The 17642-nt window shown below is 44.7% G+C and overlaps 1 protein-coding gene across 2 annotated transcripts in view; it reads left to right on the forward strand.

Moving 5' to 3' along the window:
• The window catches only part of tab1 (TGF-beta activated kinase 1/MAP3K7 binding protein 1), a 34172-nt gene extending 20892 nt beyond the window's left edge, over positions 1–13280 (forward strand). Inside the window, exons 7-11 of one of the 2 annotated variants that reach the window (XM_034687499.1) lie at positions 2923–3034; positions 5525–5669; positions 6027–6240; positions 7461–7614; positions 12585–13280. In XM_034687499.1, the coding sequence (XP_034543390.1) occupies positions 2923–3034; positions 5525–5669; positions 6027–6240; positions 7461–7614; positions 12585–12810 (851 nt within the window). In that variant the 3' untranslated portion in view covers positions 12811–13280. The remainder of the gene's footprint in view (positions 1–2922; positions 3035–5524; positions 5670–6026; positions 6241–7460; positions 7615–12584) is intronic. The other variant, XM_034687500.1, reaches the window with a different exon arrangement.
• Positions 13281–17642: the final 4362 nt, after the last annotated feature.

Consider the following 17642-nt stretch of genomic DNA (forward strand, 5'->3'; position numbering starts at 1 on the left):
CAGGCATAGTAAGTTAGATCCTCCCCGTCTTCTATAAAAACATAGATAACTACAGACCGCCAATGGGTAGTGGTCTGTTCCAATTCCTGGGAAGTTTCTGAGTTATGGTTTGGTTATTTATTTATTTTTTAAAGTTATATTTTTGGCCTTTTGCCTTTATTTGAGAGGACAGCTGAAGAGAGACAGGAAATGTGGGGAGCAGAGAGTGGGGGCGGTATTAAAAAAAAACGGAGATGCGATTGTGAAAATTAATATTCGATTGTGGAAAAAAAACACATCGGCGGTTGCTTTGCGAGTGGGCACACTGCATGACGGGTCAGGGACAGGTCACAGGAGTCACACATGCACAGCGTGAAGCAGACGGCAGAGAGAAATCTTTCCGTCCCCGGATCCTCAGTGCGCTCTGAACGCGTCTTTTCCTCCGCTGGGAACATAGTGAATAAAAAGAGATCGGCACTGGCCTCTTCACATGTGGACTGTCTGATCTGCACTGGCCTCTTCACATGTGGACTGTCTGATCGGCACTGCCCTCTTCACATGTGGACTGTCTTGTGTTTTTGGCAAATAACCTGTCCGGCCTAAAGGCTGATTTATACTTCTGCGTTGAATCAACGGCGTAGCCTACGCCGGGGGTCCGCGTAGCTCCCGTACCTACGCCGAGGCCTACGCACGTAGCTGACGTGCACCTCCTCCAAAATGTAACTCCCCGTAGAGCCGACGCGGACCGCAAGCTCTGCGATTGGTCCGCTCGGCGGCTTTGTCTTTCCCGCATTTACAGCACTTCCGGGATCCCGGACATCGGCCGCACATCGGCCGTGTATTTCATCTCCTCCTCTCTATTCTTCATGTAATCATGTCTGTATGATAAACAGCAACATGTATCAGCTGTAGATTAACATAACACGCTCTGAATCTCTGTGGAAAAGTAAACAGAGATCGTAGCGGGACCGGAAGCAGGCGGCCGGCTATCAGAGAGACCACACTGCCCTCAGGCGTTTCAGCGGAGAATTGCTGCGCGACACAGACACACCGACGCTGCTGCGTAGGGGAGACGCAGAAGTATAAATCAGCCTTAAGACCCTACATTGGCAGTGGACTAAAAGAGACGTGAATCAGTGACACTGGGATAAAATGCAGTTTTTCCCCTTTTTTTTTCATACAAGCGCCAAGAATATAAGTGGACTACTCTTTCATTTTTAACTTTAACTTTAATTATTGTTAATAATATTTGCTTCAATCACTGATTGAAGCCTGCCTATATTAGGGACAAGAGTCGGGACCTTTAATTGCTCAAGTCTTGTTCTGCACTCACTCAGCGCATTGTGCACAGAGAGGGGGGCGAGCGAGCGAGCGAGCGAGCGAGAGGTCTTCAAAGTGTTACGGTATAGACCATTAGGTCATTTACTTGTTTTGTAATGTGTAGGTATGTTTTAGGCATGTTATATCTTAAATAAAAATACATATACAAGTAGTTATGTCTCCTTGTATTAGTTTGTCCACCTGTTATTGACATAATGCGCAAATATAGATATTCGAATGGTTCAAACCTATGGGATTTTTTTAGAGCGAATATTCAAATGTCATTTTGGAGCAATTTTGACAGCCCTATTACACATTGAAAATACCTTGGTATCAATCTGTTACATATTAGCAGTGATTTTACAATCCTGCAGTAGCACTTGAAATCCAGTGGTGGCGCCGTAGAGAGGATAGGATTACGACAACAACGCTTCCCAGAACGAGAGCAGACCGACGTAGAGTAAACACAGCAGAAAGCTAGCATTGTATAGCAACAAACTGAGTAGTTTAAAGAGTAACCATTAGTCCGCATAAAACAAGGACGTAGTCTCCATGACGTCACTACATGAGTAGCTTTTACCTTTTGGATGGAGCATAATGGGTGTAATGACCGTGCTTTTACAACATTTAATTCAGCCAGATGAAGCTGAAGAGAGCTTTTAGCTACTCTTAGATGATGTGGTGCTGATTTAGTGATGAAAAAATGCTTTCTGGATTCAGGAGGGACATGGTGTGAACACAGGAGATTGCATAGAAACTGACAGTTAAAGCTCATATGCACTTGTTAATATGTGTTCATTTATTTCATTATATATCTGTATCATCGCATTTTCTGTTAGATAGTTTCAAAGTGGTGAAAGTCAGGTTTGGATTCAGGTTTTGAGAAATACCTCTCAGGATTTGTTTGACCCTTCCTGTAAGTTTTCATTCACACCACAGTGAAACATGAGGTCACCACAGACGAATAGACCGTACCTTGTTGAAAACGTACATTCAGACGTTGTTACATTCCTCACATTCTGTGCAGCATACACAGATACACCCAGAGACACAGCCACTAGTGTATCCCAGCTGTTAAAGACACACATGCAGCCATCCATCCACGCTGGAAAGCACAGCTAATGGTCCAGTAATGAGGGCTGTGCATGTACCAGGAAATACATACATTGTGATTAGCTTTGCTGGGGAGGCATTAGGTGCAGTCTGGCACCTGTAATGAGTGTAATGGAGAATTAGCCGCATTGTTTAGCATCATTTCACACCACACAATTAGACGACGAGGCCGCCCTCTCTGTCTCTCTTTGCTCCTCTCTCTCCTGTTGGGAGTCTCATAATCATTCTGTTGTTCGGGGCCTTCTCTGAGTGATTTAAATGAAATGGCAGTCATTCCATTAACCCAGCTGAAGGTGACCTCTTCCCTCATATTTTCATGCATCCCACTCTCCTCCGCCCACTCCCACCTCCTGCTTCTCCTTATTGTTCTTGTCTCATTGCTTTATCCTCTCCATCCTCATACAGAACATCCCCACTCCTCCCCCCACACATTCCCTCTGAATATCATCATACTGCAATCCTCAAACTCATCTCCTCCCTCTCTGTCCTCCCTCTCTGCCTCTCAAACAGGCGTGGATTCATCCAGAGTGAAGCAGGCGGGGCAGATCGCTGGGCAGAGCAGCACCAGGAGGCTCGGGGACTACCGAGTCAAGTTCAACTACAATGAAATCGACTTACTCAGGTGGAGTCAGGACTCTGAGCTCTTCTTTTCTATTGTGGCGTTTTGCTTTTGTAAGCCATTTTTTATGTGTTTCTAAGAATAAGCTCTGTGCCATTCAGCTGAGTCAATATTGGCAACAATCGAACATTATAAACACGATCTCTGCCAGCAGGACTGAATTCTGAGTATTCACAGAGAGCTCCTTCCTATTCAGACCGGGTGAGCAGCCCAGTTTTTAATGCCACAGCCTTTTCATCCTATTTAATGTTGTTATTATTATTATGCAGTAAAAGCATTAATGTGGCAACTGTGTTAGATTTGGACCGGTCTGACTCAGAGGAGATTAATCTTATTGCAGGTTCCCATTGAAGACATCATCCCATTTTAATGCAGTTAAGAATGAAATAAGAAAAACCAACAAAAAACAGAAAAACTAAATTATATATATACATACATATATATTTTTAAGTTATGATTTTGGGGCATTTTTGCCTTTATTGGATAGGAAAGCTGGAGAGAGACAGGAAATGTGGGGAGTAGAGAGCAGGGGAAGACGTCCGGCAAATGGTCAAGGCCAGGAGTCAAATCTGGGAACACTGCAACAAAAACTATAGCCTCTATATATGGGGCATTCGCCGAAACCGCCAGGCCAACAGTGCCCCAAAACAAGAGAATATTAAAGCCTCTGGAAACATAAAAGGAATATTTAAAATCCACATAGAATATCAAAAGTAAATGTGTGATCAAACTTCAACAAAAATCTGAGTGAAAATAAACATCCATAACTATGAAAAAACTCTGTTCAAAAACAGCTTATTTTACAGGTCAGAGCATTTCTCTGTATGGACGTGGCCTAACTCTCTGATTGACAGTTCAAGAGAGAGTTCACATCCTGCATGTTTGAGCCGTCTGACTCTGAATCTAAAGACATAAAAACTCCAGGATCTGGAAATTATTCATTTCAAATGGTCTCTGAGTGCTGAGTCACAACATATTTCAGAATCAGGACTTCTATCATTTATTAGATTTATCACTCCGTAGTCTCCGGGGCTTCAGGACCATGGGACGCCCGGAGCAGAGGAGGCTGAAGTGTAGTATGTGCACGCAGAGGAGCTCGGCTCCGGGTTTCAGATGGAGCTGTTTGTACAAACTCTGAGCTGTTTAAGGACAGTTAGTGAACCGGTCCTGAGGGAAAGTTAGTGAACCGGTCCTGGGGAAAGTTAGTGAACCGGTCCTGAGGTAAAGTTAGAGGACCAGTCCTGAGGGAAAGTTAGTGAACAGGTCCTGGGGAAAGTTAGTGAACCGGTCCTGGGGACAGTTAGTGAACCGGTCCTGGGGATAGTTAGTGGACCAGTCCTGGGGAAAGTTAGTGAACCGGTCCTGGGGAAAGTTAGTGAACCGGTCCTGGGGAAAGTTAGTGAACCGGTCCTGGGGAAAGTTAGTGAACCGCTCCTGGGGATAGTTAGTGGACCAGTCCTGGTGAAAGTTAGTGAACCGGTCCTGGGGAAAGTTAGTGGACTGGTCCTGGGGAAAGTTAGTGAACCGTTCCTGGGGAAAGTTAGTGAACCGGTCCTGGGGAAAGGTAGTGAATTGGTCCTGAGGAAAAGTTAGTGAACCGGTCCTGGGGAAAGATAGTGAACCGGTCCTGGGAAAAGTTAGTGGACTGGTCCTGGGGAAAGATAGTGAACCGATCCTGGGGAAAGTTAGTGAAGCGGTCTGTATTTGTCCACAGGGGGCGCCAAAATCAACACAAACTGAAACAGTTCTTCACCAGGCTTAAAGTGAAGGGGGGCTGTGTTACACACTCGATGAGTCTAGATACAGACTGTTCATTCAGGCAGATTATTCTTCTCTCAGCAAGACAACAAACAAAGAGAACTCCCTGACTTCCTGACATGTTCAGCTTTCTGTTTTCAGTAACTGTGATACATGTAGAACTGAAGCAGTCGTTACAACATGTTGAAGTAGAACGTACCCTCAGCTCTACCTGGACTGTTCAGGCTCTGTCTCCACATTATGTTCTTTATTATCAGATCTGACTCTCCTCCAGCCTTTCCTTTACCACAGCTCAGCTCTTCAAATTCCATGATCCGGCCCCCCCCCCCCCCCCCCCCCCCCCCCTCTCTCTCTCTCACACTTCTCATTTCCTGCCCCCATCTGCGGTCCAGGCCAAAAGAATCAGGCTCAGATATCTACAAGTCATTCCGATCCTGATCCTCGATAAAACACACAAAAGGATCTTTATAGAATTTCCTCCCGAGTGCTTTCAAAGAGAGTGCAGGAAAACTCAATGTGGGCTACATAAAAACAATTCTTTGGATTTATGAAATTAGCCCGGTTTATTGTCTTTACACCGGGTGCACTTAGCACTCTCTCTCTCTCTTTGCCTCAGTTACTCCTCCTTTCTCTCTCTCCCTCCTCCAGTCTTGGCTTTTTATTCCTCCTCCTCTGTCTTTGATTGAAACGCATTCGCTAACATATCCATCTCCCCCTGTCCTCCTCCACCATCAGCGCGGCCAAGACAAGGCCGATCATCCCGGAGCCGGAGATTCATGGCAGCCAGTCTTTGGACAGCGTGACAGGCTTCTTGTTGCTGATGTCAGAAGGTCTCATCAATGCCCTTGAGTCTGCCCACGGAGCCGATCAGGCCAATCAGGTGAGCAGATCCAATCTGACGCCTGAAACCACATTCCTTTCACTTTTTTATGTATTCTTTCTTTTTTTAATCTCTTATTCATCTGTTTGTTTACTCTTTCTGTCCTTTTCCTTCCTCTTGTTCATCTTTCTCTACCCAAACAACCTCTTATCTCTTCTTCATCTAGGTCATCTTCCTGTTTCTAGTTTCGTTAACTCCTTCTTGCCTCTTTCTGCTCTCAGAGTCACTCCGGTTTCTCTTTTGCCTTTTTTGCTTCCTGTTTTCTGTCTTTTCATCCTCATGATCCTCTTTTGTTCTTTAACCTCAACTCTGATCTTTCTCTCTCTGACTCCCTTTCTCCTCTGCTCTCCATTGTAGGACATTGTTGCCATGGTAGCAGCAGAGTTGGCCCAGCAGACCAGTCTTGAAGCAGCGGCTCAGTCCGTGGTGGAGCGCGTCAAACGGCTGCACCACGACGTGTACGTGTCGGGCCGTCAGAGGGCGACTTACTGCTCCCGACACGAGGACATGACCCTGCTCATCCGCACGCTCAACTACCCGCTGGCCGACGGAGCGCTGACGCCCACTCAGGGTAGGACAGGGCATCCTGGATTTGGTTAAGGCAAACATGCTCGGGGCAAACCAAACTACCACACCGTTAAAGTTCCCTGTTAAAAAGTTTTCACTGAGAAACTTTTGAAGACTTAGAGGCATGAAGAAGAGGAGTGAGTCGGGTTCAACAGAGCTGTGAAAATCATTCAACTTCATATTCAGTGCTCCTTACCCTAAAGAAGAAACACAAAGCTTAAAGAATAACTAGGGATGCACCGATCCTACTTTTTAGGTCCCAATACCGATATCGATACCTTGGCTTTTTTTCATTGGGGATTCGTAGACAGGGACACATATTTCAGGTAGAGAACCATTAAAAAGTAGATTTTGTATGATATGTCACCTTTAAAGCCACACAAGAGGCAATTTAGGGTCCCATGCAATTTGGTGCAGGCATGGAGAAGTTGTTGGTTGTGCAGCTGCTGCAATAGTGCACCAGTAGTCGGTGGCGTCACCATGAACCAAATGTAGACGTTGAATGATTTTGGGCACATGAAGCAGTGTTGCACCAGCTTTTCCCAGAAGGTGGGACCTGATGTGTGCCCTGATTTCACTGAGTTTTGGGACACGTGAAAGCCTCTAAATTCTAAATTAATTTGTTGTTGAAGTAACTGTAATCCACACTGGGGTCCCAATAGTGTCCTCCTACAGTGTTTCAGAGCCCAGCCTCTAATTAAAACCATACTGACGTTTAAAAAAACACTGAAACTATTTTGGATCTGGTGTTGCATGTAAAGGCTTGGTTTCCCAGACACGGCTTTGTTTCATTCCATCCACCCTGCCCTGAAAACTTTACACCAGTGGTGGGACTCACTTCTAAAGAAACCTTGGAAAAACACAGAGTTTACCCACATGTGAGTCGGCAGCCTTCACAGAAAGAAATCAAAGATTTTTAAGAGGAGCCGCCAAGAATTCCACACCGAGCCAAAATAAAGTTCAGGCAGAAAACAAAAAAAAAATCCAATTTCTCCAAGTTCCCAAGGTGCCTATTTGATGCTGAGGCTGCACATTAGCTGCTCTGTGTTTTTCTTGATAATAGCGCTTGTGAAAAGTATTGAACACAACCCTCGCTGCTTTCTGACACTTTCATTAGAAAGCAGTGTGACAGCAGGGTTTAACTCACGGCTGGAACATCTTAAAGGGACTCTAAATCAATGAGACTTCATATATTCACGTGTTTGCTCTCTGTCCCTCTGACAGGAGGGCGTATCTACCCGGTGTCAGTGCCCTACTCAAACAGCCAGAGCACCAGTAAAACCAGCGTCACCCTCTCCCTGGTCATGCCCTCTCAAAGCACCCTCACCAACGGGACCAACACGGCCTCCACGCTGGAGGAAGGAACCCCCACACCGGGGTAAGTTTGTGTTCATGCTTCCATCCCTCCCTGTGTTTGTTTCAGCTTGTTTTCTATGTGGTGTGCATGCTCTGACTGCACTTAATCTCTTGTTTTCATGATGCAGATGTTGTGATCTAGCTTCATAAACTCCTCTTCCTCTCTTCTGTTGTGCTCGCTCGCTCTGTGGGAGCCTCATTTCGACTGCGCTCCTCCCTCCCTGCTGTTGAGTTTATTTTGGGTGTAATTTAGATAAGCAAGATTTATCAACTCGCTCATTCCTCCCCTTGCTATATTTATTTTAGGTAAGCTTGATTTTCACTCCCCTGCCTCCCTCCGCTGCTCTGCTTATTTATGTGTCAGCATGGATTCTACCTCCCCATTGTTCTGCCGCTGCGTGTGCTGCATCAACCCAGGGTTTCTTTCTCAGACGAGGAAAGACAGACGCATCGAGACTAGCAGCTGCAAAACTATTTCAACATTGAACTTTCCTGTAAAAGAATAATGGGATTGTTTTAATGGGATCAAATTAGTTTCACTCTGTGGGCCATTTCTCCCTCCGATACTTCCAGATTGTTCCGCTGTTAGAAACTTCACAGAAACACGGGGATGTCCAGGCAGGAGGGAGACTTCAGTATCAGATTAAGATGTTATACAACTCTTCAAAGTTACTACAGTGCAAGTTTTATCTTTCATCATGAAGATCAGAACAGTTCTGCATATAAATGACAAAGCAATTGGGAATGTGTGCTTTCATGCATCTCACTGGTCAGCACAGACTCTTACTGGACTTCTCCTTGCATCAAATGAAGTCTAGTTAAACTTCTGTTCCTGCAGCCCCCCTGTCAGGCCTCCTCTGTATTGTTCTGGTCCAGGCTCAATCCAGTCTCGGTCCTTATGTCCTTCAACACTCTTCAAGAGGCCCAGTTCTGCTACAGTATCACGTTCCTCCTCCATTTAGCGTGGAGCTGTTTTAACTGGGACAATGTCACGCTGGCTGAAAAGGAGACACTGTTGCCAAAAGTGGTAACTGTGTGATTATGAACTTTGGATTTCTCAGCATTTGGAACAAAAAGGGTAAAATAAGAACAGCAAATTAGGTTTTTTTCAAGGGTGAGTGCTGTTGAAATGAATGATAACAAACAGCGGCTGTATTTGAGAAAGCCTCCTCTGCCTCGTTGAGTGCATAGACTGTATAATTAACGGACGTAGTATCTGTGAGGTCACCCATCTGTTTCTGAAGCGCTGTTTTGAGGCCAATCATCGGCGGGAGCCATATTGAAAATGTTGAACTCCACCTAACTTCTGTTGAGCGAGTGTGAAGTAAAGAGGTGGACTTTGAGCCTCTTAGACAACAGCTACAGTGTTCCTGCCTGTCAATCAAGTCAGCTGTGCATCTCATAATGGAAAACTCGTAATCTTAATTAGGGCTGGGCGATAAAACGATAAAGATAATTATCGTGATATAATTTTTCTCAATATAAATATAACAAATGTAGGAAAAAACGTTGATATATTAAAACCTGTAATTACAACCCCCAACCACTGGAAAGGGTTAGTGTGTCTTAAACACTAGTTCCCACCCAACAATAAACAGAAGAAGAAGTCGGCATGGAACAGCCAATCATGTCGCAGGGTAAGATGTAGGCAGGCTTAAAGACGTTCCTAGCAGAATGTAAAGGAAAAAAGGAAATGCAAAACCTAGCAGCTCAAAGCAGAGTGAAAACATGCTCCACAAGAAAGGCCACTAAACTTTATTAGTGAAGATAATTTGGCAATTTACTAGACGACTAAATCCCAGATACAAGCTAACAAACCGCCTGGTTCCTTCAACAGGAGAAAACATTCTGCCTTTAAAATAGGGATGCTCCGATCGATCGGCCACCAATCATTATCGGTACGTGATCGACGAATGCCGATCAATGCCTTTCATTGCCGATCACAAAAAACCATCACCTGTAGCTCATACTTTGCAGCCTGCAGCCTGAAGAGGACCTGTGTGTAATATGCCCCCCTTCCCCTTTCCTTCACACTGCGCAGGCGCGCAGCGGCAAACCACAACAAACATGTCTGCCGTGTGGAACTTTTACACAGTCTGTGAGAGTGATGTAAAGTTTGCATCCTGCAACACATGCGACGAAAAAATACCTCGCAGGGGAAGCACGTTAAAAAAGCCTCAACACAACCAATTTAATAAGACATTTAAAGAGCAAACACTTGGTGGAGTATGGTGAGGTTTTGAGGCTCACGGCAGTGAATGAAAAGAAGACAGCCGGAGCAGCATCAGTCAGACGGCAGCTAACACAGCCCACGGTGGCAACACTCGCCCGTATGAGCGTGACAGTCAGAAGGCTAAGCAAATAACCCGAAAAATAATTGCATCGGGCGAGATGAGCCTTTCTCAGTGGTGGAAGACACCGGGTTCCGCCGACTGCTCTCTCACTTGGAGCCCCGCTACGTGCCACCGGGACGTAAATAATTCACAGACGTAGAGCTGCCAGAGCTCCACCAGACAGTGTACTCTCACATCGAACGTCTCCCTAAAGAAGGAATCCCATTCTCTGTAAGTTTCACGAGTTTCAAACATGGCATATTCCGAAAGACAAACTTGTGAGACATATTGTCTTTTATTTATTTGACTTTCTGTACTATTTAGCCTGTTGAGAGCCTTAATGTTTCCAATCTGTTAAAGATTGGGTTACTGATAGCAGGTACGTGTAAGTGTCTCTCAGTTGTCCTTTTTGACTGAATAGTTGCTGCATTGTGCCTGCAACGTTTCAGTATTTTTTCTCTTGAAGAAGTTTGTAAAAAGATGTTTTTTTTCTAAATTAAGGTGATTTTATTGTTCCTTTTTTCCCTAGATCATGTAGCACTCACCATAACTAAATTGAAAAATGTACAGAAAATCCATGTGATCGGTATCGGTGATCGGCAGTGATCGGCACTCATGGCTGATCGGTATAGGAATCGGCAGCATAAAACCTGATCGGAGCATCCCTACTTTAAAATGATATTAAAGAAGAATTTGATATTCCTCGTGAAAATTATCGCGAAAATTATCGCAAAAAAAAAAAGATGATATGGTGTTGTAATAATAAAAAATTCACCCCAGTACAGTGTGTTGATCGAGTAATGAGCTATCCAGACTAAACTCGTCTTTTTGTACCAGGCTGTAAACATGTTTATTTCTGCTGTAAAGATCGTCTTTTTGAATTGGTGTGTATGTGGTTTCCAGTACTTCCGGAGCCAGCCTCAAGTGGACACTTGATGAACTGCAGTTTTTAACTCTCCCCAATTGGCTTTAATTCCTGCAGCTGGATGTTGCCGCTTGGTTGAGCGTCAAAATTGCAGACAACTTCAGATGTCCTCTAAGGCTGATTTATACTTCTGCGTCTCCCCTACGCATCAGGGGCTGACGCGGACATGAGCCGCACATACTTCTGCATCGGTGTGTCCGTGACAAGCAGCAATTCTCTTGAGGGCAGTGTGGTCTCTCTGATAGTCCGGTCGCCTGTTTCCTGGCCCGCTACGATCTCTGTTTACTTTTCCACAGAGTTTCAGAGCGTGTTATGTTAATCTACAGCTGATACATGTTACTGTTTATCATACAGACATGATTACATGAAGAATAGAGAGGAGGAGATGAAATACACGGCCGATGAGTGGGGATCCCGGAAGTGCTGTAAATGCAGGAAATACATTGACACCGATCGGACCAATCACAGGGCTTGTGGTCCGCATTGATTCGACATGTAGTTCCATTTCAGAGGAGGTGCGAGTCAGCTACGTGTGTAGGCCTCTGCGTCGGCACAGGAGCTACGCGGACACCCGGCGTAGGCTACCTCATCTATTTGATGCAGAAGTATAAATCAGGCTTTAGTGGTGATGTTTTGGAGATAGCTTTTTAAAGGCGGCCAACAGCCAATCACTTGTTAGATTTAGCATTTGGCCAAAATGTATTTTTCAAAGATTATTCATTCAGAACATTGAGATCATTTCCTTTAATTTGCAGGAACTAAAAGGACAGACGTTTTCTCATTAATCTGCTCAATTACCAAATCAAGAAGCACTTCTGTTTCCATGGACAGAAGTTTGTTCCAGTGTTGTATTTCAGTAACAGAGTGCAACACCTTTAGCTGACTTAGCAACATGCACACAAGAAACCATCTCTCTCTTTATGGATGATCTCACCGTATAAAGGATAAAGTGTGATCTAGATAATCTCTTGGAGGAGAGTGAAAGGTCAAACTCTGATAAGTGTGTGAATAATGGCTGAGTCTTGAATCGAGCAGATACTGTGGTCAGCAGAGTGCTCTAAGTGGCCCATAATCTCAAAGAAGCACTCAGCAGCCATCAGTGTTCTTTCTCCACTAAGTGATGTTTCTTTTTAAAGGACGCTTGAGTTATAGACGGCATGCCACCTGAATGCACCTGCTTGAGTCTACCTGTAGCTTAACAGACCTGAACACTCTGCTGTATTCTATTTCCAGCACGTGCACACTGTTCCTCCTCTGTTCTCACCTCTTCCTGCTTCTCATCGTCTGACTCACGTCTTTGTTCTCTTCCTCACGGCCCTGCCTCGCCGATATCTCTCCTTCGTCCTTCCGCTCCGTCCTTCCCTCTCCTTTCTGCTCCTTTAGCACGTTCAATCCCGCAACCTGCCAGCCGCCCGTCAACATCCTGCAGCCTATAATCGAAGTCCCTTTCTCCCCCTTCTCTCCTCTATACCCTCTCCCTCTCTCCTCCTCCCTCTTCTCTCTCTCCACCACCCCTCCACCTCCCCGCCCTCTCCCTTTCTCCACCTCTCTCCAATGTCTCTCCACCTGGGACACGGGTCCACCCCTCTCCTTGGACTCCCTTGCTCCCTCTTCCTCGTCCTCTATCCCCACCCTCATTCCTGCTCCCTCCTCTTCCTCCTCTTCCTCCACCCTCCCCAACCAACCACCATCATCCTCTTCTTCCTCCTTCTCCTCCTCCTCCACTCTCTCCAGCAGTCAGAGCCCCACAGCCACCCTCCAGTCCACCAACACGCAGACGCAGAGCTCCAGCTCCAGCTCGGGGGACGGGAGCCTCTTCCGCCAGAGGGGAAGTCAAGCGGCTCAGCCCGACGAGACGGGCCGGGTCCCGCCTTACGTGGACTTCAGTCAGTTTTACCGCCTGTGGGGGAGTGACCACAATGACGGCCAGAGCACGCAGGGGGGACTGGGACCACAGTGAGGAGGATGAGGAAGGGTACTGGGTGCAGGTTTGAAATGGATGGACTCCTGGCAGTGAGGACAAAGACTTTGAGAAGAGGGTTTGAATTAAAGAGAGAATGCTTTTAATGTATCATAACTGAAAAAGAGGAGACCTAAAGGCGCATGGGGGACTCATGGGAGGACGGACTTGGGGGTTTTAAGGTCTTGCTATGAAAAGGTGGGTGAAGGCAGAATGCAAAGAACATCCTTGAAGCACCATCATCACGTTAATCTTCTGAAAGAGATGCTGGTCATGAGTGATTGTGAATACATGTAATCCAGACCGTAGCTGTTATTGTCACATGTAACGTTGTGTATCTGCAAACAGGACTCTCGTAGACTCCAGGGTTTGTAGACTTGTGAATGATAACACACTGTAAGGCCTTATAATGAATGAACGGGTTTGAAAGTACTTTTTTTATTTGTAATGAAAGTATATATCCAAACGAGTCCGTTGCTTCTCTGGGAGTCTCTTTGTGTTCACACTCACAGCTCTTGATAGTTGAGATTTTCTTTCAGATTGAAGTCTTCATTTTCACCGGAGACCCCATTTGTTGGGCAAGACAACCTCTGCTGCGATCTCTCATAAGATGAATGAGATTAATCCACACCTATGCTGAATGGCGGAGGTGTTCGTGCCAGCCAGGAGAGGCAGCAACTCACGAGTGATTCATCAGAAAAGGAGCTCCTCAGCTGTGGTTTCGTCAAGCTTGTGTTTTTTATCCACATTTTAAAGGCCTGTTTATAAAGGCACTCTTACACAGGACTTGTCCGGTCCGTCTTGTGCATGAATGGAGAGAGATGTCTGTGTGATGGGGCTGCCAATGGGCGGGCGCTTCTTCTGCCCAATTTCCAAGCTTTGTCCATACCGGGACCTAGCTACTGCCACCTCCAAGATCTGCTTATTTAAATACTTGAACTATCAAACGGTCAGCCTCTAACACGGGGACTTCGCAGTTGTTGTTTAGGCCCGTTCTGATCTGCTGAGCAAATATTGCATGCTTCATGGATAGAAGACGATGCATCTGAAATGCATTCAAGGTTGCTACATGGTGACTCAAGAGACAATAAGATAATTGCTGAAAATACTGGTCCCAACGGAGTGCATCTGAGGCGCCGGTTATATCTATCAATCAATCAATCTTTATTTATATAGCGCCAAATCCCAACAAACGTTACCTCAAGACGCTTTTCCAAACAGAGCAGGTCTAGACCGTACTCTATGTTCTAATATTAACATAGACCCAACATCAAGACAGGATCAGATCCAGTCCCATCTTACAGACAGGACTCAGTCTGATCTCATCTTAATCCACCATGAGCAGAGCACTTTGCAGAATTTAGCAAGTTACAGTGGCAAGGACAAACTTCCTTTAACAGGCAGAAACCTCCAGCAGGACCAGACTCATGTTAGACACACATCTGCTGAGTTGGCAAATCTTTTTAACATGGATTTTAGAATTTAACTAAGAATCCAAAACTGTCTCCATATACTTCACCTCAGTTATTTGTTCAGTTAGTTCACCTTTAATCCTGACATTCAGAAGTGCTGTTGGTAACTACAGCTATTTATTTCACGTGGGACAAAATAAGCAACAGTCCAAAGGGGGGACTGATACTGACACAACCAGAAAGTCCCTTAAAAAAACCTCAACCAATGATGAAACAAGATTATAAACCAGGTAATTTCTGCACTATAATATTTACTTATATATTATATATACTAAACTATAACGCAATAGTTGTCACACCATTTCCCTCTATTAAAAAAATTAACTTCTTCAACCTTAGACATCACACTTAGCCTCATTGCAAGTACTGTTATATGAGGATACATACCACTCAGCCCTACACAGGTTGTTTCAGCCACAACCAGCCAATGAGCAAATGTTTCACCCACTCTACATTCTCAACTCAACTCAACTCAACTTTATTATTTATAAAGAAAATCATAAAATCAATAAGAACAATAAGATAAAAAAAGTTGAACAATAAAAATAAAAATAAAAAGGCACTGAAACAAGAGCAGGGTCTCATGCTGAGTCGAAATCCAGGGAATAAAAATGGGTTTTAAGACGAGTTTTAAAAGTGGACAGTGAGGGGGCTTGTCTGACGGCTAAAGGAAGATCGTTCCACAGTTTGGGAGCAGCGACAGAAAAAGCCCTATCCCCCCCCCCTGAGCTTCCGCTTGGACCTCGGTACCTCCAGGAGCAGCTGATCAGCTGACCTGAGTTACCGAGCAGGGGCGTAGAGATGGATCAGCTCAGAGAGGTAGGGCGGGGCGAGACCATTTAAAGATTTAAAAACAAATAAAAGAATGGGCGTCATGTGCTCCCTTTTACGTGCTCCAATTTAAAGGCGAGTGGCTGCATTCTGGACCAACTGGAGACGTGCGAGGGAGGACTGACTGATTCCTAAATAAAGTGCATTGCAGTAATCCAGCCGGGATGTGACAAAGGCATGGATTACTGTTTCAAAGTGCTGTCGTGCAAGGAAAGGCTTCACCTTTGCCAGCTGCCTAATGTGAAAAAAGCTGGACTTTACTATAGAGCTGATCTGCTGATCCATCTTAAAATCACTGTCAAGCTTAAAACCCAAGTTTGAGACTTTCGACTTAAAATAGACGGCCAAAGGGCCCAGATCAACCGGAGGGAGTTCACAAGGGCCACTGGGACCAAACACCATTACTTCTGTCTTTTTTTTTTTTCATTCAGCCTGGAAGATTTCCCTGAACATGCATGATCACATTTCTAAAGTCAGAAAGGAAACTAATGTGCTGGGATGCACTCACAGAATGTTATTGCACTGAATGCCCCCTTTCACAGAAGTGACAGCACCAAACATGGCACTGCAGGTACATATTAAAATGACTAAAATGCGGAATCTTTGAACAGTCACTGTGGAGTCAAAGTGAGGATGGATCTCATATCTTCTAAGAGGATTTTTGTAATTCGATTTCAAGGCTAGGAGTCGCTGAGTTTAGACGCCATGAATAGAAAAAGAAAATCCAACAAATGAAACATTTGACTGACTTTCTCTGATCCTAATGAAGCTGAACCTGGAGGATTTCAAGGATCACCGATGAAACGATGTGAGTGACGAGCTCCTGCTCCAGAAGACAATGAGATGAGCGAGAGGTGACTGACTGGAGGCTGCTCTCGATCAAGTGCGTCATAGCCACAGTGTTCGAGACCTTGACTGTGAAGTGTGGTCGGCTCTTTCAGCACGATGAGGAAGAGGATGCTTCAGCAGCGTGACAATGATGGATGAGAAGTACAGAGCACCAGCTACCTGTGATCAGGATTCACTGAGGTTGAGAAATGCATGATGAAGAGAGGGGAGGGTCGATGAGGAGACACTCACTCATCGCTTTATGATTTCACTTTTACAAACAGGAGGTCGAGACCACTCTATGTCAAACTATGAACAGAGACCCAACACCAAGCCCTTAATCCACCATGAGCATTGCACCTCGCAGTATTTAGCAATAGTTACAGCAGCGAGGAAAAACTTCCTTTTAACAGGCAGAAACCTCGAGCAGGACCAGACTCATGTTAGACACACATCTGCCTCAACTGAGTTGGGTGTGCAAAGAGGGATAGAGGAGAATAAGAGAGAGAGGGAGAGGTGATAGTGATGAGATGAGTAGTAGTAGCTGTCGCCGCTGGAGTCCAGTACGTCCGTATCAGCTGGAGTCTGGAACGTCCACAGCAGCTCAGAGGAATCTACGAGACAATGGAGCTCAGGGACTCCAGAAAGGTCTAGTTAGTAACTTTAATGGGACAGGCGAGGTTAAAGTAAGTGATGAGGGGGTTGGGGGGAAGGGTGTGAGATAGGATCCCAGTGTGTCAGTGCGTGAGTTCCCCCGGCAGTCTAAGCCTTTAGCAGCATAACTATACCGTGTTCCTACATTATATGCAAGTTGCATTTTTGTGAATATTTTAAAAACTAGGTTAACAGTTGTTTTCAAATCGCCTCATGAACTGGCCTCCCTGCTCATTTGATCTCAACCAGACTGAGAACTTGTGGTCAATAATAAAGAAGATCATTTACAGTAATGGCAAGAAATACAGCTCAAAAGAGCCTCTTTGGAAAGCCATACAAGGTACAGCTCACAGTGTCAGCAGAGAAGTCAGAAACTAAATCAGTTTACAGTGACCTCTGACCCTCACTGGGAGAAAAGGAGGTTATGTTGGACATTTGAGAAACACTTTAGATTTGAAATGTTTCAAAGACATGACCAGTTTTATTTTGTATACAAATGTAAAGAAAACTGTTGTTTTTGTTGAAGTTTGAATACAGTTGTAGTAAATATTATTATTTTAAATCAATAGAACATTAAAAATGGTGCCTAGTTTTTAATTTTTACAAGTTATAAGCTCTTATCACCAATTTGCATAATAATTTGGAACACAGTGTAAGAGCTGGTCCAAGCCTGAGCAAGCTTGCAGTACTTTGTTAAAATGTAAGTAAAAAAAAATCCACACATTTGATTTAGTGCGTTTTTGAAAATAATGAGTTCATTTCAGTCATTTTCTTGAGAATATGACCCCACGTTAGTTAACCATAGGTCATATATCTAGAGTTGCAAGAGCACAAAACTAACATAGAAACAGGCTTCAGGGCAATAGTTGACCTATCACAGTGACCAGGCTGATGTTGTTTTTCTGGATCTTCAGAAAATGTTGCTGTTACCGTGAGAAAACAGGTTCATATATCTCTAAAAACATAAGATGAATTTATACAAAAGGAAGGAACCTACGAGACAAGGGAGCTCAGGGACTCCAGAAAGGTCTATGGTTAGTAACTTTA

This window comes from Notolabrus celidotus, chromosome 7, assembly GCF_009762535.1.
Source record: "Notolabrus celidotus isolate fNotCel1 chromosome 7, fNotCel1.pri, whole genome shotgun sequence".
NCBI classification, from domain to species: domain Eukaryota; kingdom Metazoa; phylum Chordata; class Actinopteri; order Labriformes; family Labridae; genus Notolabrus; species Notolabrus celidotus.